Genomic DNA, 23,998 nt, shown 5'->3' with positions numbered 1-23,998 from the left:
GCTTCAAGAGATGCCTAGGAGGCCGACAGAAATGTGAGAATGAGATGTGAAGGCAGAAAAAGACAGAGTTCCTGATTCCAGAATGTAGCATAGGGTAGGCGGTGGCACCAGGGAAGACTCAGGTGGGGGGCAGGGCTGGAGAGGAGCGTCGCTGAGCAAAACTAGGAAGCCAAGAACAGTGTTTGGAAGACAATATGAAATAACTGTGAAAAACAAAAAAAACCAACAACTTCTGGTAAACATTTGGGCACAAGAGTCCACGGGAGAAGCCTGAGTTGTAAATGCACATTTGAGTCATTTGGTGGTAAGATGATGTATAAATCCCTGGGACTTATGAGATAACCTAGGGAAAAATAAGTGGAGAAGAGACTCAACACTGAAGTCTGGGGCTATTTCACATCTGGAGGTCCAATAAAAAAGGAGGAGACAGTGACAGAAGAGAAAAACCAGGCCAGTGTGGCGGCACCAAGACCAGAATTATTTCAAGAAGGACTAGAGGCAGAATTAAAGATAGAGAAGCAGCCACTGAATTTGACAATATTGAGGTTGTTACTGACCGCTGGAAGAGTAGGTCAGTTGGATTGATGGAGACAAAAACCAAAGCAAATGCATGGGAGAGAGGGTTGCAAGAAATGGTGTAACCGGACAGTGAAGGACTATGATATGATTTATAGCAAAAAGAAAGTGCGCTCATTGCCTAAGAAAGGCAATTGCTTTTTGTTTCATTTCATTTTCTTTTGTTTCACAGGCTCGAGGATCTTGGCTTAAAACAGTTTACCGTGGCAGAACTATTCACTCGCATATTCATCCCAACTTCCTTTCTGTTGGTGTGCATTTTACACCTTCACTACTTCCATGATCGGTTTCTGGAGCTCACAGACCTGAAGTCCATTCCTAGCAAGGAAGACAGCGCCATCTACAGGTGAGAGCTTGCAAGAAGCACGAGCCTCTTGCTCTGGGCGCAACCACTTTAATTCCCCACTTCATTTTTTTTTCATTTATTACACTTAGTTTTATTTATATTTCTGTAATAGAAATACATATATATGAATATAATGTATAAGGTAAGCATAATATGTAACATATAAGATATATATTAGAATACATATAATATATAAACATATATTTATATATCTGCTATATAAATACAGCAAAAAATGTGACATGATTAGACCCTTAGAGTTTAGAAAGATAACTGTCATTACTGTGGAGAGTGTTGGGCCCCTGCAGGAAGCCAATAACTAACCTTAGAATTTCAACCTTAAGCTTTCCATGGGTACCCACCTGTGAGTAAGAAAAAGAAATGAGAAAAAAATGTGGAGTATTTTATGACAGCTTCTGAAACAATACATAGTGACTCATGACTGGTTAATGCAAAGTGATCTTGATCGTCACGTGAGTAAATTTAAATTAGCTGCGCAGATGCAAATACTTGAGAGTTGGCGATGGCTATTTTGTGTCTGGGCCGTGATGTGTTTTTAGAACATTAAGGAAATCTGGCTGATTCAGAGGATGAGTTTTCTGTTGTGCTAACAACCAGTGAAGAAGCAAGAGCGTACCAAAATGTGATGTGCAGAATTTTTCCTTCCACTTTGGAAATGAACTTCCACTAAAAGGATAGAAAGTGCAGTCTACTACTAATCAGCAGATCATGTAAGGAACTAAAGTGATGACAGTGTTTGCTTTTATCAGCTCTCTGTTGTCTTCTCATCTATAAATATATAAAATGCTTACAAGCAACAGATGAGGTGTCTCTCTCCAGGCCCCTGTGTGTTGCAACCACAATGGTTTTATCACAAATTTCAGAGTCGGTTCCCTTACAGGGAAATTTCAAGCATTCTTCTAATGAACATTCATACTGATTTCTCTCTTTGCTTCAGATTTAGCTTATGATTCATTTCCTGGAAAAACCCTTGTTAAGCAACCAACGAAGCAAAGGGCTGTATGGAGGGAGGGCAGGTGCCAGCCGACAATCCCCTTTAGTCCTTTTGACTCGCTCTGAATTCTTTTTCAAGGGAAACAATGAGCACAGCAAAAGAAGATGAAGTAGTATTTCATCACGCACAGTTTTATGAACTACCAAATGTTCAGTTTTCTTCTATACTAGGGACTGGAGTCGTAGATAACTCCAAGACTCTTTTATTTGGTGATGAAAACCATTTTATAATCTCTATCTATTTATTGATGGCCAGCAGATTTCTTTTCCATTTTGTGTTTTTTGGACCAGAGTTTACATTTCCTTTTTATTCTGAGTATGCTCCAGATGCCTTTCAGTCTGTGAATGGCTCCCAACCAGTAGAATCCAGAGTTATCGGGCATTTATTTCTTATTCTGTCAAGGCACCATCAATAAGCAAGCTCAGCTAAAACCTGTCTCCTCCCAACACCCCACCAGGGAGAGGACACAGATGGGGTCAGTGGCTACCCTCAGTGATAATCAAGTATTAGGAAAAATAAGGTAGTTATTAGAAGTCTGGGAGCCCCCTAAGAGAGATTACTTCTAGGCAAACTTATTAGCAAAAGAAGTCACCCTAAGATTAAAAGCTTACAAACACAGTGCCCTTATAGGAAAATGAGATTTATCAATAATTAGTAGAAGTATTTTTGAGGACTTTTTTGACATTGCTTGTGAATGCTGGGGATAAAATTAGTATTTGATGTTTAACTCTGATAAGGTAACATGCTTTATTTCATTATAACCAGCACCATTTGTTCAAAAGGTCATATTCAATAATCAAGAAAAACCTGTTGGTAAGCAAAGTATATTTATATGTTTGTAAAAGAAATGTAATGATTGGCAATTGCTAATGATGCCTTTAATTTTTTTTTTCTTCTAAATGCCTTTCTTCCCTTGGATCTCTATTTTTCTCCTCGTGCCAAGTTCCTCCAGGATGTAGGAGCTTTTTCCTGCCCTTGCTCTTATTATCATGTCTTTGAATCTAATGTCACACAATCAAATAGAGATATAGGTTACAGTTTCCAGGAAAATAGAGATTTTCAGGACCACAGTTTTGTAGGAGACCATGCAGCTCAACAAAGATTGTACCAGCCCAAAAGAATCACAATTTTTGAGACCTAGGGTATGTGAAAATGGAATTTGTTCCTCGGAGTTCCCTGGAAGCATGTAGAACATTATTTAATTATGTAGGTTCTGGGGAAGGACTACAGTCTCATGTGGAGATGTTTTCTCCGTTTCCATGGCTGTTCCACTCACAGCCCTCACCCTCCATGCCATGGCAAGAGGAGAAAGAAGATCTAAATGATCTGTAGCCATTTGAGGTCATTGCTTGCCTTCCTCGTGGCCATGGATTTAGCCCCGAGCATGCCCTGAACAATTTTCTACCAAGAAGACATAGAGTGATGAGAGAGTATACAAGGCCAGCTACCTAAAGAGGTTAGGAACATGGGATTTCATTTTTAGTTCTTCGAAAAACAGTTTTCTAAGAACTTATAGAGTTCAAGATTTGGTTCAAATTCAAGTTCCGTGTTTTGGGATTTCCTGTAACAGTTTAATATAAAAGTCCCCAAATTTTAACTTTGAGCGTAGGATATATATCCCATCTTTTTAAGCAACTTGTTCCCATCCGGGTATTTTCCTTACTAACAATATTTTTTTTTTGTCCCTGGAGCCCTTAATAAGTGACCACATTAAGATCAAAATGAGGAAGAGAAAGAAGTATTTAGAGTTGGGATTGACTGTCATGCTTTGCCTTCTCTGCTCCTGCCTCCTTTGTAGATGTTTTACAAAATCTGGCCCACAAATTGGGAATAACAGTCTCTGATAACGTATATATTTAATAATAATGTGTGAAATATCCATTGTATAATTAAATATCCATCCCTGCAATTTGTCCATACTTTCTTTTAGAACATGCATATAGAAACAAAATGACTTTGTTTAACTTCAGTCTTAGAAAACCTAGGGAATACTATGTTGCATATGGTTACTTAGTAGGATTTTTTTTTTAATTTGGGGGAAAGAGCAAGAATTCATCTTTTAGATTGTCTTTTACTTGATAACTGTGCTCTGAAAATTGAAACATTACCAATTTTTAGTCAAGTGTGTGAGAGGGGGAGGGACGAGAAGAATGGAGCAACTTGTTCCCTTCAAGCATTTTTCCTGACTAATCTAACTTCGCATTGCTCCTGACCCTGGCTGCCCTGACTCGTCGTCGTGCATGGAAGTATCGATGAGCACACACCTGAATACTTAAAGCTTGCAAGACAGTCTACCTCTTTGCTCTCTAACAGTCTCCTCTTTCTCTCTCCCACCTGTCTCCTCATCCGCATGCCACCTTGTGCTTCCATCTCTCACCTCGTAGCCATGCCAAAGTCAATGGGCGCGTATATCTAATAATAAATAGGTGGGTACCTCAATGTTTTCTCTCTTGTTTGTTTGTTTGTTTTTAACGGTTTCTTGGTGCGTTAAACACTTCGCTGTTTTGTAAACGAAAAATGATGTCATCAGATAGTAAATGATGTCATCAGATAGTGGACAGTGGTCTTCAGGTATGCTCATGGATGTATTTTGCCAACCAAACCATTTCATGTTTATCCTGAATGGTGCTGCAAGTGGATTCAGAGGTTTCCAAGGGTCTTCAGCTGGTGCTCAACCTTTGGTCTTGGTTCAAATGGATGCCCCGTTACTTTTATTCTTTGGTAAATTAGCTCAATGCTTGCCTGAGAGCTTATTGCTCTCTTGAACACATCACTCAGAGCTCAGCTCAAGAACCACCTCCTCCACAAACCTGCCCACAAATGCCAACTTTCCCCGCTACAATATTCTGCCCTTCCTCTGAATTTTCACAGCCCAGTGTATCATTGCTGCCTTCTGACACTCTGTCTGCCTGCCTGTCTTATCTCCCTTGCCAGAGGCGTCAGCTCCTCCCTCAGGCCTGGAGTCCTTGTATAATTCACCACGTGTCCACTTATCACCTACCTCAGGGCCTCACCCATCTGTTGACCCTCAGTGGATATTTCCTGAACGAAGTGGTAATAGTTACAACAATTATATGGTTAAAAGAAAATTAAGATATTGGTTTCTTCAAATATACCCCAACTTGAAAGATTAGCATATTGAAGAAAGATCTTTTACATCACCAGATTTCACAAAAGATGCAGAGATGGGCACTGAGACAGGGCCCTACCTTCGAGCCCTATCACCCAGCTGGGGAGATAAAACATGCAGATGACCACACATAATAAAGAGTAAGCTTTGATAAGTGTTGTTTGCAGAGTTATCCTCAACTTCCCTAAGAGTACAGAGAAAAAGATCCTTTGGGATCTAATTTCCTAAAGCTATCCTGACTTCATTAAATAAGTGAATTAAAATATCCACTCCTAAGCCAGTAATTTAGTTCATAGAAACATGTATTTTGCAATAAATCCAATTAGCAGAATAACTCTTTGAAAGATCTGTTGGTTTTCTATTCCATTCGCTTTTCTCTTAAGTAAAATCCCAAGGCAGACAACCAAATAGCAAAGCCTGGGGACCAAAACTTCTAGAAAGAAGTGTGAAAAATTAGTGCATCACTGTGCAGATCACTGAAGAAGGAGAGATGAAGACTGGCTGGTTCCTTTGGGAGCTAGTTTTGTTGACAACCTGAGAGAGGAGAGTCAACCTCGGGTTTTTAGCTGATAGGCAGAGAAGTAAGATAAAGACTCTAGCTGGACATCTTGAGCAACAATTGAAATTTCATCTCTCTAAACATAAGGAACTTCTCTCTCAATCTCTCTTCACCTCCCCTTCTCCTCCTTTCCCTCTCCCCCTCACTCCCCTCTACTCCCATATCCCTCCATCCATCCCTCTCCCTCTCTCCCTCTTCCCCTGTCCATCCATCTCTTTCTGTCTCTGTTTCTTCCCGTAAAGTATTTATCATTTGCTATATGAGGAGATGGCTGGGACACTTAAGAAGGCAGAAGTCAGTTTGATGGGCTCTAACAGGAGGGGCTGATACAAGTTATGGTTCTGGTTGTCTCAGACTTCTCTCTTGAGAGAATGCCTATCCCCATTAACCCAAGTCACAAGGCCAGGGAATGCACTCAGGAATTCTTAGAATGATCAAGATCCAGAGTCATCTAAAATAATTAAAGACTCAAAACATTCCACTGTTAGCACTATCTTCTTTGCTGTGGAATCTTTCATTTTAGTCTGAATGCTTATTAAAAAAGGCCAAAGTCGTTCCCCAGGGAAGATGTTACCCAATAAACTCTTCCCTCACTGTGTTTCTGAAAGGCTGTGTGTAAAGCATGTCCAATTTTGAATAGGACCTGGTCTTGATGAAAATAGTAAGTCAATCCTTTAATTAAGCTTTCTTTCTTCCATAATTTCTTCCTTGTATGCTCAGTGTTATTTCATAAGCAGAATAAAGTGTTTGTAAATGTAAGTTCTGGATGAAAGAGAAGACATACCTACATTCAGCTTCTGGGTTGATTAAAATGTAGGCATGATCTAACAAGGTGTGAGGTAGGGGTGGTAAGGACAGTGGGTGACTGATAAAATTTTGATGATACGAATAATTGAGAGGAAGTTCCAACTGAATTCCTAAACAGAATGAATTAGAATATTTCAACAGGAATAATGGTCATTTCTGTGTCATATGGCGAACCTAGGGCCATGTTACACCCAATTTGTTGAGTAGGTTTTTTTTGGAGGAAATTACTACCATGCCCATTTAAGATGTGATATTAAACTTACAAATCAAGTGCTCATCTGTGAATACCATCTTCTAAAAGTGTGTATACATTCTAGAAAATAATCTTAAGCAGTATAAATATTATTTAAATATTAGTTATAAACACTAGAAATTTGCAAGACACCTCTTTTCTCTAATAGTCTAATGAATAGGGTGGGTGCAGTTTACATTACTACATATTCCAAATTAGAACAGTCATAAAAATAAGTGGAATTTAGACTAAGGAGATGTTACAATGGTAGACTTTCCATTTTCTTTCATGGAAACTACCTTAATATGTGGTTTCATATATTTACTCAAAGTTAGTTCCCAATACAGAATTAGGTTTCTTCAACTGTCCATGTAACATAATTTGTTTCTTCTGTTTCAAATAAGAATGCCCATGTGGTGTGTGTAGAATCTATTGGCCAAACTTCAGTGAGTCACGTTGTATACCAAGCCCAGTGCTACATTTTGCAAGGGAGCCCAGGAGAGTTAAGACTGGCTTTCCACCCTCAAAGGAAGAGCCCCCAGAACCATCATTAGATTAAAATTAAGTAGATACAAATGGAGAGATGCACGCATCAAGGACCGTATAAAGAACCGTATAAAGAAAGCTGTGGGTGCAGAAGGAAAGAGTGAAAACACAAAGAGAACATCACCTGCTTTGTTAGACTGCGGAAGGAGAAATGGTCAGTCAGTAAGAGGGTTACAGCGCAGAGCCCGGAGCATTGTAAAAGCAAGGTGAAGAAGTTATAGGCATGGATAAAGACAATGCAAAAGAAAAGAAAATGAACTCCATAGTGGGGAAAAGCATGCAAAAAGGTGGGTTTTAAGGAAGTGGGGGAGGGGGTTCTCTGAGAATCCAGTTGATCACCATGTCTATTTATAAATCTCCTTCAAGTGCTGATTAGATCATCTGCACACGAAGATCAGCACAGAATTACCTATATTGTAAGTTTCAGGGAGTGTGGTTACCAATTTACTTTTTGAAATAACAGGATCCCTTTTTAAAATTTATTGGGCGGGGGATATCTACACTGACGTACACAGGCTTTCTAGGAGAGGAGATTCAGTCCAGCTGTTCACTATGGCAAACTGGGGGCTAGTTCTGCCCATGAGCTCCACATTGTGCAGAGAGCCCCACCTGCGCAGCAGCCCAGCCTCAGCAAATGCATGGTGGCAGGTGGTGGGCAGACAGCAGAGAGCACAGAAGGTTGAGAATGGTGGACACAGACTCCCAAAGAAGAAATCTTTGCTCTTTTTCTTCCAAATGGCCATTGTAATATACAAGTTCTGTTAAGAATGTGCTAATGACAGAGTTATAGTCCAAGCTGAGCCCTTGTCCCAGCATGGTGGTGTCCAGCATGGTGTGGTCCCTTGCAAAGACATATTTCTAACTCCGCCTTTTCATGATACAAATTATCAAAGCGGTACATGAAGATCTATCATTAGCAGATGGTTCTTTACTTTAAAACTATTCCCTGTGTGCGAAGCACTGTATTAACAGCTTAACAGAAATCACCTTAGTTTTCCCAGCATCCTGTGAAGTAGGTGCTATTATTCCATTTTGCAGATCAGCAGACTGAGACTTAGGGGACAGAGTAGGGAGTTTTGCTAAATCATCTAGCTAGTAAATTGTCTAGGTGAGGCTTGAATCTGAGTCTTTCTGATTCCAATGAGCATGCTTTAACCTTATTTTGTATTGCCTTCAAAAAAACTGCTATGAAAAAATTGAAGAAAAATGAAAGACTTTACACAGGTGTCCTTTGTAAAATCATAAACTCCAGGCACTAAAACTATTTTCATCTGTACATATTTTGTGCACACGGATTTTCTCATGCAATTTCTCAGTTAACAGACTCCTAGAGTCTAGTAAACAACAGGCTGATACAGGTTTTCCCTTTTTTCTCTGTCATCCATTACAAGCTCCCGACTTTAGACTGCTCCAGAAGGCATCTGGATCTTACATACCCGGTTTCCTCCCAAGGATTATGTCAGACGGAAATGTGCAGATACTTGGTTCAGACACAGATATTCGGTTCTCTTCTCTCCCCAACATTATCTTGTCCCAGATCTCTTGTAGACTGTTACAAGTTTCCAGAAGTCCACCTTCTGGACACACTTCCACAAGGTTTACTCTAGTGTTTCTCTTTGATTCCTTCATTCGCTAATCTCCCCTCAATATGCCCTGCCTATGGCAAGACACTTTGGGGATCTCTTCGCTTGAGGACTTTTTGTTATATAGCCAGCATGACAGCTGCAGAAACAGCCTCATCTCTGTAAGTTTCATTCCATTAATTAGCTCTAATTCTTGGCAAGTTGTTTTTCTTGTCAGTACTAAGTCGTGGCAGTACTGATGTAGAATGGTAAAAATGCACTCCAAGAAGGTCATCCTTCCACCAAATGTCATAATGAGAGGTATCGTCTCACTTACAAAATGCGTCCCCTGCCAATGCTGAAGAGATATAAATATTGGCAATTGTGTGACAGCTGACTGCTTTTACACTTAACACCATTTCACATGCAGAGTCCCAGCAAAGCAAGAACAGCATATATGCCCCCTGTGATTTGACATGCAGTGCTGGTGTGTAAAATATGGTATTGGAGTTTCAGGAGTGGGGGGTGGGGGGAACTTCCCCAAAGACAGGAGGGTGGATTGACTAGCTTTGGAAAACAAGAAAGTGGTATGTCATCGTAACTCCTTCCACCAATGTGGAGCCATCCTCAGGATGGTCTTTCTTTATTCAATTCACAATGTTTCTGCATTCCATAATTTACCTGCTTGGCACCCTGTTAAGAGGAATTACTTTTGAATGATAAAACTCTAAAAGTCTAAGGACAATGCAGATTCATTGCAATAGTTACCCAGCTTCACAGATGTGTTTCAAATATAAAATCAATGAGTTGCAAATAAGTGTAGGTTTTTATCTAGCCAAACTTACTCATTTTACAGAAAAAAAAGTGAATTTCAGAAAGGTTAAATAATATGCTCAGAGCCCACAATTATACAGGTAGGATAACATTATTAATTGTCCATCCTGTTACAACCAGGCTGAAATATACATTAATTATTATAAATGGAGAAGACTCTCAGTATTTCCAGTGGATCTTTCCCTGATATTCTTTATTGCCCACAAATGTTCCTTCAAATTGGCTATGAGGAAAAAGATCTACTTTCTAACAATTTAGGAGGAAGATGGTACTCATTATTGTCCAGTATGAAATAAATTGTAATGCTCTGGCTGCTGTCCGGGCTCAGCGAAACTGTCGCCGTGCCTCACCTGGGCTGTCACACCCCATGTCCCCATGACTGCTAGTCCCCCAGTAAGCACCAGTGCCTGCAGACTGGGACCTAATGCAGACTTCTTACTCCTGAAAGCATTTTGCCTCCACTGCATATTGCTTTAGATGACAGCAGAGTGGGATGAGCCTGTGCAAAGGTTGACTGCGATTACACGTTATTTAAGAGTAATTTTTAAAAATCCTATTTAGAGTGTGAATGACTGGATTCTTGTGGGATGGTTTGCTGCATTACTAAAAGAGCATGACATGATTTGCCTCTGTCGTCTATACGTTCTTCCCTTTATGACCTGCAATCCTGTCCACTCTCAACTCAGCCGCCAAACCCAGGGTTCATAGCAAAAGCACTCTATTGACGCCATCCTGGAATGCACTTGGCATTAGGACTTACCACAAACGCATACAGGAATGCGATAGTGAATGATATGTAGCATGATGTGTGATCTCTGACATTCCTTATAATTCTTCTGTTCTCATCTCCTTTTTTTTTTTCCTTTCTATTTCAATTACTTTGAGCAGCATCAAGAAAAAATTACCAATCCACCAAAATGAGTAAGTCCCCCGTGAAGCCATGAAATGCTTGCTCTACATGATTGCCATTTCATGCTTCTACATCCTAAACTCTGACCATTTTCTCCTCCGGGAAAAATGTCAAGTTTAGGTGTTGATAGCTCTCATTTCTGACTAATCATTAGAACCCGAATTGGAAAAGCTAACAAGACCTAACTGAGTTTACAGTTTGTTTTTAGAAAGAGCTTAAAAAAAAAAAAAAGTGACAAGACACTAACAACCCCACATTGCAAGGCCTGTGCACCTGCACTGATTTTCATTTTTATTTATCCTCCTTTTACTTGCCCCTCACTCAGATCTCTCCCGCACTCTTTCCTCTCCTGACTTGGCTGCTCTCTGCCAACAGACTGGCCCACCCCGAAGGCAGCCTTCCGGACCTTGCCATGATGAATCTGACCGCCAGCCTGGAGAAGCCGGACATCAGGAAGCTGGCCGAGCGTGGGGATGACAAACCAGAGGGGTGCCCTGAGAAGGCTGAGCTTGGGAAAGACAGCGAGGAGGAGGAGGAAGAGGAGGACGAGGAGGAGGAAGAGACATCAGGTAACCCGCCCACGACCAACAGGGGCTCAGAAAATCCTGGCTGACAGACTCAGTGAATGAAACAGACTTGTTCCAGGTGGATAGAGATTTGATCCAGTCCATGAAGTAGAAGCTGGGCTGTGGTCTTTTGGCTGCTATAGTTACAACAGTGCGGTTCCAATTGCTCCCATCCTTTCCTTGTGATCCTGAGGTAGCAGAAGAGAGCAGATGGCTGATTGTCAGCTCCTGAGCCACCAGAGGTGGTCCCCGCCAGGCTCAGGCTGTGTGTGTGGTTCTTACCTGGGCTCAGTCAGAAACCTAGTCAGGGATGTTTCCTACCAGCAGCAGAGGTAGGCAACTATGTAGAATTTCAGAAAGTTCTAGACAGGGCCTTTTCAAATGCATTCTCAAAGAAACCAGTCTGGGACTTCTCCAGGGAACTGGTAATTAAGAGCATACTTATAGTTCAGTCCTAATGTTTTAGGACCTAGGAACTGGAGGGGCAAATGAGCGATGAGATAATTATCATGTCTAGCCAAGTCCTAGAGGTCTTTTTGTTGTCATTGTCAGTTTAGGTTTTCCCTCTTTATTCTTTAGGCTCTTTTTTCTGATTTTCTTTATAGCCTTGAGGTAACGTTTCATAGGGCATGACGAGAACTGAGCGTCCGTGGTGATCAGGACGCCTTATCTGACAGAGAAGGCAGAATGCTTAGTCTGTTCTGGTGCTCTGTGCTTTAAAGGATTAGAAAATGAAAAAGCACAAGGCAGAAGATCCCTCCCAAAGGCAAATTCCCCCAAACCTGGTCCCTTTTACCCCCTCATCTCAGAAGACCCTGAGAGGGACCCAGAATGGCCCTGTCCATGTCTAAGCAATGGCTGTTCCTCAGGGTGAAGGAGAACAAAGCTCGGTGGGACCAAGGACCCAGGACTAAGATTTGCTCTACTACTGCATGAAGGTTTTGAGCTTTACTAAAAGGATCTCACCAAAAACTGGATTGTACTTTGTTCTGGCACTCCCTCATATACCTGCCATCTACACCTCTAAATTATGCTCGGTTATGACTGAAATCTTTGTATCAACTATTATACTATTGTATATAAGCATTTTTCACAATAACTGAGACCTTCTGAAACTTTTAGAACTGAAGACAATAACTACCACAACCACCCCAGCCATGTGAAGAAGAAGCTACTTAGAGATGCTCAGGTCTTATCTGTCTGGGCTCATGAGCTTTTGTCTACACATGTGGTGACATTCTGATGCCACAAAATAGTTCTGTGGTGACTTCCATTCACATGAACAACCCTTCTAAACAGAAGCATGACCCCAGTCTGCAAAATATTACTACTTAGCACAAGGTGGAAAGAAGGAGATGACTAATATGATTAAAAATTATGATTAGGGTGAGTCTGACCCCATTTCGTGAACTGGGACTGGGTCATTCAGACACTCAGTGTTCACTCTCAGTTGCAACAAGGAGCAGGCTCTTGCCGCTCGCTCCAACAGGGTGACCAGTGAGCTTTGTCCACTCCCTCTTTAAGCTCCCGGAACTTACAGAAGCGCGGTTGTTGGAAGATAAGTGTCATTTCAAGGGAGCTCAGTTACCTAATATTCCCAAGAAATTAGGGAATAAAGTAAATAAGAGTAAATAAGGTCAAAAAATACTCCTTCATGCTGATTTAATGAATTTAAGGAGAGCAACCTTGTCCTTTAGAGTCTTGGTGCATGACGTCTAAATCATCATGATGTGGGACTTTTTAGACCCCATTCCTCCAGATTTTGAAATTCTTAGAATTCATCCATCACTATTATTTTGCAGCTTCTCCTTCCAACCTGAATGTTACAAGATCTGCTTTAAATAATAATGCAAAAAAAAAAAAAAAACCCACAACGTTTTATGCCCTTGGGTGAATTTCCTATTTTGCAGATTTAAGGAACAAATGGCATCTGGTGATTGACCGCCTCACTGTGCTCTTCTTAAAATTCCTGGAGTATTTCCACAAGCTGCAGGTGTTCATGTGGTGGATTTTGGAGTTACATATCATCAAAATTGTTTCATCGTACATTATCTGGGTTTCTGTGAAAGAGGCAAGTGAACATTTGTTGTATCTTCAGGCCAAACAAAACCACAGTGGGTCATCGCTTTCCTTTCCCAACTGTCCATGATTTTATTTTAAATGAAATCCCCATTAAATTAGAACACCAAGCCTCAGAGACAGCACATACACTTTGACATGTAGAAAACCAAAGGGCAGTTGTCCTGAGACGTAGGAAACATAGCAGGGCAGAAAGAAGCTCCTGGCTTAGTTCCTCCTTGGCTTGGTCATATCAGAAGGGTTACTTATTTCCATGGAGTCTTTAGTTGAATTGTGCGAGAGTAGGCTGCTCTTTTGTACTACCTGTGCATAAACTCTCTTTGAGGAAAACAATAATATGCCAGTTTATGTTACCAAGGAGTAAACTCAGCTTCCCAAATTTAGTAAAATCTGTGCCAGAGTTCACCTTGTTTATTACTGGATGTTTTGAGACAAGACACCGTGTTTCAACATTGTATTGCAGTTCTCTTTTCTCATCTAGAAGGAGGGGAGGCATCATTCAGCCAACAATTATTTGATGCTGACTATGAAGAGATTAGCTCTTTTCAATTTATTCAGCAGATAATTTACACATATTTCTCATTTCTCTGGACTAGTTTTGAGTGACAATTCAAAGAGTCTTTGCCCTCTAAAAATTCAGTCAGGGAACTCCTGCCTCTAATTTTTAAAAAGTTAAATAATATCATATTACAACTACAACAACATAAACCTAAAAGTTTCACAAGTAGGTAACTAAGAGATGAACCTTAATGTGAGCTCCCCAGTCTAAACTAGACAATTCTCTACTTCATACAAACCATCTGGAATGGATCCATCATCACTGCCAGGTGGGAATAAAAACAGAAACTACTCTACCTGTGAGATTTATAGCAGAAAGGGACATGCACTCCACTGTTAACAGTCTATACATTAATTAGAACTAAAATCTAGCCTGCCATGTGTATTCATTGAAGACAAAGATGTTTAAGCATCTGTAGACGTAAATTGACCAATTCAGAAAGAATTCGAGGGTAGAGAATTAAAGAGCAACGAAGAAGGGCGAGAGAAGGCATTTGGCTACAAATAGCAAAGGTCATTTCGGAATTAACCAAATCTGATGTACAGATGTCTTTGGACGGCATGAGAAGTTGTTGCAGAGAAGACATTTTATGATGCCAATGGGCATTAAATGAAAGAAGTTAGTGTGAGTAGGGCACGGAAAATCCACTATCTGAAATCCATCCTATGGAGTTCAGAAAGAGAAAGGAAGAGTTCAATGATACCACTTCTTACAAATCCTAAACAAAAGGCAGGCATATATTTGTTAAAATCATCCTAATGAGTCCCAAGAATGTCTTGTACATAGACTATCAAGTTGATAAAGCGTCATGACCTGTTCATCCCGTTACACCATTAGGAAAAAGGCCTTTGATGCCGTATGACCATTTCCTTCTCTAGGATTCATACATTGTGTAGACTTCCAGAACTTTCCTCCCTAATTCCATCTCTTTCACTTATAACTTTAAAGCACATCAGATGTTCATGCCTCAGAGAAAAACTGCTCCCATTGCTGCTAACATCTGCCAGAATCCCCTTGTGAGAAAGTTAGCCCCAAAGTGTGTCACCCTAGTTTCAAATCCTGTTATTCCACCTGCATAAGGGGTTTCCGGCCCCAAAGAGTGAGTTCCTGCCTGATCCTTGGACATCATGAGCTCTGTCCTCCACGCACTGACTTCAGCCTCTGGGCTTCCCCTCATGACTGATTCTTATTAACGTCACTGCAGTATCAAGCGATCAGAACACGTGGGCTGTAATCATAAAAATCACTTCATTTCAGACCTCAACTGTCCCTTTAAAATGTATTCTACAGAGAAAGTTTTCTCCATGTCCCTGACTGCAAAACTTTCTGATCATTCCCAGGTAATAGAAAGTCCTATAGTTACCTCAGAGAGCAAACAGAATCTCACTTCATTATTTAGACTTGTCAGGTCACAGAAAAGAACCACACTCTGATCTCTTTTTGTTCTCATGAAGTTAGAAGTCTTTTTATTTTTTATTTTGTTAAGTTTTTATTTAAATTCTAGTGAGCTAACATACAGTGTGATATTAGTTTCAGATGTACACTACAGTGATTCAGCACTTCCATACAACACCAGGTGCTCATCACAAGTGCCCTCCTTAAGCCTTGTCACCTACTTCACCCATCCCCCACCCACCTCCCCTCTGGTGACCATCAGTGTATTCTCTACAGTTAAGTCTGTTTCTTGCTTTGCCTCTCTGTCTCTCTCTTTTTACCCTTTGCTCATTTGTTTTGCTTCTTAAATTCCACAGATGAATGAAATTACATGGTATTTGTCTTTCTTTGACTGACATATTTTGCTTAGCATAATATGTTCTATCTCCATCCACATCGTCGCCAATGGCAAGAATTCATTCTTTCTTATGGCTAAGTAACACTCCAGTACCACATCTTCTTTATCCATTCATTAGTTGATGGATAGTTGGTCTGTTTCTATAATTAGGCTATTGTAAATAATGCTACTATAAACATCAGGGTGCACGTATCCCTTTGAATCAGTGTTTTGTATTCTTTAGGTAAATACCTAGCAGTGTGATTGCTGGATCATAGGGTAGATGATCTATTGCTAACTTTTTGAGGAAGCTCCATACTGTCTTCCACAGTGGCTGCACCAGTTTGCATTCCCACCGACAGTGCACGAGAGTTCCCTTTTCTCTGCATCCTCACCAGCACTAAACTCTAATCTCTTACCAGATAGAAGCGTTTCCTCTTCTAGCAGCTTCTTTCTTTCTCACACACACACCCTTCACTGCCTCCCTCTCTGCCCTTCCTTCCAGTGAACTAACTTGCATTATAAGGCCTCCCATGCTGGACCACAGCCTCAGGTGGGAATGGTGGTGTGCTTTCTTAGGATGGCCTCACAGTGGCCTGGGGCTGATTAAACCCCCCCTTCTCTCAGGGGCTCCTCTAGTGCCTGGTTCCAGCATCGGCTCCTCCTGACCCTTTCTGTTGGAGTCTCATTCCCCGGGCAGGCAGTGTCACTGAGCAGGACGTAGGACAGCTCCGGGCCCTCTCTCTTCCCCCTTCAGGTCTAAGGGCTGTGCGCACTCATGCAGTCTGTGCTCTGCTAGTGTATGTGTCTCGCAATGAGGTAACTCCTGGCCTAGTCACCAAAGCTGTACCAGCTGGGTTTTCTGGGTGAAGTTGGCCATCAGTGTCCAGATTCCAGAATACACAAATTAGCATCTCTTTATGGTACTGTTTGAAGCTCCTTGTTTGGGGTTTAGGTAGAGAATGTAGCATCCCTTCCTTCCTACCCCATCACCTTGTGGGGGGTGGGCACTGACAGAAGCACCTCCTATGAAGAAATTTCTTCACACTCCCTCCTGTCAGCTTCACCATCTTGACCCATTTGTACCCTCCCCAAGAGCCTGAAAAGCCCTCTAAACGGTTTCCCATCAACAGTTTTGTTTTGAAATTTCTACATGGCTGGCTAGCACCTCATTTTGGAAGGTTTTGCCTCCATTGGTTCTAACTTGGTGCCTCACGAGGTTTCAACTGAACTCTTTCTATGCTAATGAGTATACAGTTGGGGAAGAAAGACAAACACTGATTCTTATAAGGAGCCATGTGCCAAATCCAGGATATGATATGTCTGAATCTTATCTGCTTATAACAAAGACAAATGTCTAGGGTTCACATTGGGCGGGGGCAGGAAGGAAGCTATGCTGCACAATTCCAGGGGCATTGTTCACCTGTGACCAGCAGCCCCTGATGTTGTGCACCTCTGAGCTGCTGATTTATTCCTTCAGGGGCCTCTTCTCCTTTGAAGGCTTGGCTCATCCTCAACCAGAGAAGCCCATCAGTGATGACATTTGCTACACATAGTTTCCATTCATAGCTTATTAACTTTGATTTGTACAAAAGATATCCTTTCTCAAAAATTGCTGATCAGTAAATGGCAAAATGAGAACAAAGTCAACGACCCCAGTGAAATCTTCTTCCTTATCCAAGGCCATCAGCAGGCTGCTTGTTTTCACAAAATTTCAGAGTCATTTCTCAGGTCATTTTGGGGTCAAACATTAAACCTTTATAAGGTTATCATCATGGGCATTAGAGGAAGAAGAGACCATGAGAAAGAATTTATTATAGAGGCCATTCTTTTACATCATTATCTCTTACCAGAGGGACACCACTTTGGAAGGACCTAGATTTTAAATATATATATATCTAACATTGTCATCTTTTTTTATATGCAGCTATATGTTTCTAATTTCAAAGTTTCCCAGAAAGCTCTGAGAGATCAGGTTATTCTTTGAGGAAGGGACCACACCTTATTTTAGCATCCTGAGCAGCTCGTATGGGGCCTGGACAATTGTGGCAGCTCAGTAAAGTTTACTGGCTAAAGGAAATAAAATGTCTTTGCAAGCTTGATATTTACCCTACATGTCAATTGATGTTTTAATTATTATTTTCACTCTCAGTAACCATTTATTTAGCCTCTATTATGCACTTAAACTAAATTACAATAAATTGAATGCTTATACTCCACTAGATGTTGGCACAAAGGCGTGAAAGACACATTTCTTGCCTTGGCTCTCAGTCTGATAGTCATGGCTGGCAAATGAAACCAAAGTCACATTAAAGGCATCCCAGGAGGCTGTGGGTGCAAGGGAGGGCATGTCATGCAGGGGTCGTACTGTGGAGGCGGTCACCGAGGCTGCAGGTGCTCTGAGGGAGGAGGCCAGCTGGGCCACTCTACAGTGGGGACCACAGTTCTCAGGGGCTCCTCTCTCAAGGTGGTGGCCTCAAGCCTTAGAAGTTTATATTCAGAGAAAGTGAAATTTGTGGAAAAGTGTTTTGTGAGGGAGGCATATGGCATAAAATTACTTCCCCAAATTTCTTGATAATAAGAATCACCTGGACACGTGTTAGATACATGGATGACCAGTGATTTCCCTAGAAATTCTGCTTCATCAGATATTGGTTGGGGCCCAGATATTTGTCTTTTGTAAAATTTTTAAGTACTTTCCACGACATTCCCACCATCAGGGAAAGGATAAGACCATCATCAACCATGTTTATGTTGGATGAAGTATGGTGCTTCTCCGAGTCCATTTTCCCACCTCACCGACACTGTTCAGGCCTCATTTTACTTGATTCTCTATGACATTGGCTATTGACAATCATTTCCTTGTCCTTGAAGAGCTTCTGTTGTCTTCCAAAACAGCACAATTCCCTGGCCCCTCCCTTCTGCCTCATTCATGGGCTGTTTCTCTTCCTACCAACTCCTCTCTTCTCTAGGTTCTAACTGCAGCCCACTTTTCTGATTCTAGACCTTCTGTGAGTGGTCTCATGAGTTCTTGTGGTTCACTCACCATCTACATGCAAGAATTGTAAATCTGTGTCTTCATGCCATCCGGTCTTTGAACTCCAGGCCCGTATCTCCAAGTCACAGCTGGATATGACCTCATCCTTGAGTGTCCCAAAACACCTTCAACATCTCTAAACCTGAGCCCCCTATCTCCACGTCATTTCCCTTTTAGATTACTCTACCAGATGCCCAACCATGCCCCAATCTCTCCTCCTGCCAGTATGGATTCCATCTTGCAGCCACAACAGTCTTTCCAGTGCATAAATATGTTCATGTTATCCTCGACTCAAAAACTTTCAACAGCTCTCCTGTCCTCACAAGCATTAGCTACAGGACCCTCATGATCCGGCCCTAGACCACTTCACCACTTTCTTTCCTAGACACCCTAGCCTAGATGGATTCCAAAGCCCTCTGAAGGAACCCTGATCACACTGCTCTCATGGTGAGCCACTTGCTACTCCAAGGATGTCCACCCCATGCTCTCCCTTGCCAGAAGGCCCCACACCTGCTGTTCCCCTGCCTGGCTAACTCCCATTTGTATCTCCAACCTCAGTTTAGATTGAACACTCATGGACAGTCTTCCCTAACCCTGGACTAGCTGATCAGCCCCATGCTCCCAGACAGCTAACTTCAGCCCAGGCAGACATCCCCTCCACCATATTGTCATGACTGTCTACACGGTTCTCACTGGCACTACCCCATGTGTTTCTTGAGGCCAGGAATCCACACAGGATATGCTACCTTGAGCCTAGTTAGGACTTCATAAAATGTATCTTTCTCTAACACTCAAAATATTAAGAGTTCTATGTAAATTCATTGTGCTGTTTTTATGCTCAGTGCCTTAAATGCATACTAAAAAGAATAACAGAGTTAATTTCTTAGTAGCTTTTATAGGCTTACAGAATTAATCGAGGAGAAAAGAAATGTTTTTAAATATCCCAGTTAACATGACACTGGCTGATGACGAAGGAAGAGTCATTTAGCCAATCAAAATATTTTGTTAAAATGTAACATTTATTGTGTTTGTGAGCGCTGTAGAGTTCACAAGGTGGTATTTCTTTCCTCCTCAATTAATTCTGAAAGGCAGTTCTTACTACCCTAATACTTCAGCGCTTTATTCTCAGAGAGGTTCCTTGCCTGGACAGTGACAAGTAGAAAAGTAGTGGCTACTAAATTACAGACTTAAATGCTGTCCCAGAGTCTCCTCATTTCTTGTTTTGTAGTTTTGTCAGCCAATCAGGTGACGAAACGTTTTATAGCCCACAGTACTTAGCCCTGGCTACATGTTGAATTTTATCAACTGAGTATGTGCTATTAATGTTAATTAATTCATGCTGATGATAATAAGTGTTCTTACAACATTATTTTAACAATATCCAGATCTTATTTTAATCATTATTTTAATCACATGAGTGTTTTCCACGGATGAGTGAAATGGCCGTCCTTCTATATTGTTCCATGAACTGTTGGCTATGGAGAACCATTAGAAATGATTAGACATCTTACCAGATTGATAAACACACACAGAGTCTAAAGCAAGTTGATGTCACTGCCTTCCCTCTTTACACCTGCCCCTGACCCCCACCAAGATCCTGTCTCAGTAGTGGCACTATTATCCTCTCAGGGCTCTGGCTCCCAAGCCAGAAACCTGGGAGGCTTTCCTTACACCCCCTCCTTTACCCCAGCCATTGCCACCATCCAGCCAACCAGTCAACAACTCCAGGTAGTTTTACTTCTCATCTCAAACCTGTGACTCCTCTCCATCCCTGCTCCACGGCCCTAGTTGGGCCCTGGTCATGTTCTCCTGGCAGTACCCATGAGTGGGTCTCCTCACCTGTCACTGAACTCTGATGGGTGCATCTTCATTCTTCAGTTATACTTATTTCAACAAAATGAAAATCTTTCCTTAAGATTTTTGCTGGTAAGTCTTGACTCTCTATTTTCCGCACAGAGGGTTCCCAGGCCATAGCATGGTTTAAAAGGGGTCCATAAAGTGTGACTCTCAGTTGCATCTCCAGCTTCATTTACTGCTGCCATTCACCATGTTCAAGTCCAGAATTTCCAGTTGTTTGTGGCCACCTGTCCCTTCCATGTCCCATCATGCTTTCCTGCCTGTACCTGTACATCCTTTACCTGGAAGGCACCTCTCACCTTTCTTGGCCTGGCTAAGTTTACGCATTTTTCAAGGCCCAGCTCAGGCAGGATCCCTTCCAGAAAATGCTCTGGGCACTCCAGATGGGGCCAAGGACCCCTTCTGGGTCTTCTTACAGGAGCCTGTTCCCATCTGTGGTTGAGCCACTGCTATGCTATATTGACGTCATCTGGTTATGTATCTTTCTGTCATACAAGATCCCCCCCCCCCCCAAACACACACACACACCTAGGGCAATGCCTCAAACATGCCAGGAGCTCAATCAGACTTTGCCAAACTGAATAAATCGAGTTGCCACATTTTGTGGTTCTTGTGCCATGTTATGTATTTTTGTCCCCATTTCTGATTTTATCTTTTCAGGTGTCTCTGTTCAACTATGTATTTTTGATTTCTTGGGCTTTTGCTCTGCCATATGCCAAGTTGCGCCGTCTGGCTTCAAGTGTCTGCACTGTCTGGACATGTGTAATCATCGTCTGCAAAATGTTGTACCAGCTGCAAACCATTAAGCCTGAGAACTTTTCTGTTAACTGTTCCTTGGTGAGCCTTGAAGACAGGGGACTCCTCTTGCCTGGTCTTTAGGGAAGTGACACAGATATTGGGGAGCCCACACCCCCAAGCACATTCTGTCCGGCCTTTCAGTCACCTCAGCCATGTTCGATACATCCTGGCCCTAACCTTCTTCCCCTGCTGAGATCGCACCCCCTGAAGTGGATCTTTCCCTCCCAGTCCCACTGTGTCCTTTGCACAAAGCTTGAGGAGAAAAATCTGAACTCTTCCAATTTCTGCAACCATTTTTTAAAACTCTTTGTTCTCTTCTTTTCAGCCAAATGAAAATCAAACGAATATACCCATCCACCAGTTGAACAAGTCTCAGCTCTACAGCGCTCCTATTGACCCAACAGAATGGGTGGGCCTGAGGAAGTCTTCCCCTCTGCTTGTCTACCTGAGGGTAAGGCCTCCACCATACTTCGCATGCCCCTCTGCACTGTTAACGCCTGAGAGCCTTTGCCTTGAGACCTCTGATATCGTATCTGATAATAACCTCGCCTTTTTTTTATTATGTTATGTTAATCACCATACATTACATCATTAGTTTTTGATGTAGTGTTCCATGATTCATTGTTTGCGTATAACACCCAGTGCTCCATGCAGAATGTGCTCTCTTTAAACGACACTGAGGATTGCTGGAGTGGTAACCTCGCCTTTTTATGTGACATTTGGAGTCACCTTTGAAACAAATGACTAAACATTACCATCAGTGTTGCATTGTGCTGAAAAGAAATTGATCAAGTAGTTTGAGATTGATTGAATAAAGTATGACAAATATATTCACTAGAATATTATATAACCACCAAAAGATTGAGGTAGATTGATAATGTGAGATGTTGAAAGACATCCAAAATATATTAGCTTTTAAAAAAGGGCAAATTTCAGTACACCATGCATAGTGTGATCTCTTCTAGATACAAGGAAAAATATCGAGTAAAATATACCAAATTGTCTATAGCGGTTATTCCTGAGAAGTAGGTAGAGCATTTATGAGAAATGTTTGCTGTCTAAATTGTTTCTCTACAATGTTTAATAAAAGACCTATATTATGCTGAAAGGTAATATAATTTTTTCTTCAAGTTTTTATTTAAAATTCCAGCTAGCTATCATTATAGATAATACAATTTTTAACAACCTATCTTTGAAAAGAAACTTTGCAAATAGTCAAAACAAACATTAATGAAAAAAATATGCTTCGGACTGTTCCCATTTTACTTTGATGGATAATCTGAGCGGTCTTCATACCACACTGACAGAAGCACTTAGAAATAAAGCATTTATACTCATCACCTGGAATTTTAAAAATACTAAGCATCCCATTTTTTTGTGGGTAGCTTTCCCATTTTTTTCTCATAGGACAGACATGATTTGCAGCAATACAAATGCTACCTACTGTCAAGAACTGTTATAAGGCTAAAAGAAACTGATATTTGAAAAAAGCAATCAGAATAGCACATGCGGTACCATCAACATTAACTATTTTCATCTTCACTATGATTATGTTATGGTCAGCAGCATGCTTGTCAGTCTGCAGCTCTCTCTAGCCAAATTTCCAAGGTGTTGAAAGACTTCCCCTGCAGCTTCATCTGTTTCCCAGATGGCCCTGTATCATTTTGCACTTAAAGTTGCAAACAAGTTTGGACCACCCTCCCAAGGCAACTAGTCACTGCATCTTCCTATGGCTAGTGTTCTTTTTCAGAAACAGGAATGAGCATCACCAGCCTTCTGTCTAGAGATTCTAGATCCTAGCATCCTGGAAATTACCCTGATTGCACAGTGCAGGTAGCTCCACCTTGTTACTCTACCATAGGGAAAATGAACATTGAATTCAAGACTTCTATAGAGGTGGGATTTTATAAAGCATTGTTCTTTTAGACACCAAGAATGTGAAAAAAAAAGATTGATTATGGGGGTTACTTAAAGTGACCAAGCTAAAGCATTTGGCTTCACACAACTGTGTTTTCTTGCTTTGTAGAATAATCTCCTAATGCTGGCCATTCTGGCCTTTGAGGTTACAATTTACCGCCATCAGGAATACTATCGAGGTCGAAACAACCTCACGGCCCCGGTGTCTAAAACCATCTTTCATGACATTACAAGACTCCATCTAGATGATGGACTTATTAATTGTGCCAAATATTTCATAAATTACTTCTTCTACAAGTTTGGTCTGGAGGTGAGTTTCTTGCTGATGTGGGTTTGTTGTTTTGTTTTGTTTTTTTTTTTTCTTTTTTTCTGTGAAAATCCCAATTGCTTTTTTTGGCCATTTGGCCACTAGAGCTTACTTGTACATCTCTGTGCTCTGATGACTGTCTCCTCAAGATCAGCATGAGGACATTCTGCTGTAGGGTTCACCTGGCCTGGTTGAAAGTTTTCTAAGACCAAGGCCAGTGCTCCCTACTCTGCCACAGTGAACTTGGCCTCTCTGGATCTTTGTAGCCTTGCAGATGCACAGATACCACTTTGTCATTTTCACTGGCTTCTTTAATGTATTACAAATCTTCTTTGTGTTTTGTGCATTCTGAGAGTTTAACTTTCGCCAAAATGAACTGGTTTGACCTGAAATGGTTGTGGTAGTGCCTGCCTCTTAACAGAAAGAATTTGAAACAGTGGTGCTTCATGAAGAGAGCGTAGCTTTATTCTCTTCACAGTTTGAAGTGGTTCTTATTCACAGTGATGTAGTCATTGATTTCCTTGGAAGCAATTTATACAAGCTGTAAGACATCGCACAGAGGCAAGGCTTGGTGAACATGTGTAGACAGA

General features: G+C 41.3%; 1 protein-coding gene across 7 annotated transcripts in view; it reads left to right on the top strand.

The window, feature by feature from the left end:
- PIEZO2 (piezo type mechanosensitive ion channel component 2) overlaps positions 1 to 23,998 on the top strand; it is a 588,882-nt gene that overhangs the window by 411,301 nt on the left and 153,583 nt on the right. For 3 of the 7 annotated variants that reach the window (XM_088019742.1, XM_088019740.1, XM_088019739.1), the window contains exons 17-24: positions 749 to 922; positions 4,322 to 4,363; positions 10,496 to 10,528; positions 10,893 to 11,086; positions 12,994 to 13,154; positions 21,047 to 21,223; positions 21,510 to 21,635; positions 23,211 to 23,411. In XM_088019742.1, the coding sequence (XP_087875868.1) occupies positions 749 to 922; positions 4,322 to 4,363; positions 10,496 to 10,528; positions 10,893 to 11,086; positions 12,994 to 13,154; positions 21,047 to 21,223; positions 21,510 to 21,635; positions 23,211 to 23,411 (1,108 nt within the window). The remainder of the gene's footprint in view (positions 1 to 748; positions 923 to 4,321; positions 4,364 to 10,495; positions 10,529 to 10,892; positions 11,087 to 12,993; positions 13,155 to 21,046; positions 21,224 to 21,509; positions 21,636 to 23,210; positions 23,412 to 23,998) is intronic. The other 4 variants (XM_088019744.1, XM_028089342.2, XM_088019743.1 and 1 more) reach the window with 2 other exon arrangements.

The sequence above is a fragment of the Eumetopias jubatus genome, unplaced genomic scaffold (genome assembly GCF_037043125.1).
Source record: "Eumetopias jubatus isolate StellerSeaLion01/CBP00866 unplaced genomic scaffold, mEumJub1_p1.0 scaffold_16, whole genome shotgun sequence".
Classification (NCBI taxonomy): domain Eukaryota; kingdom Metazoa; phylum Chordata; class Mammalia; order Carnivora; family Otariidae; genus Eumetopias; species Eumetopias jubatus.
This window is presented reverse-complemented; position numbering and strand designations above follow the sequence as displayed.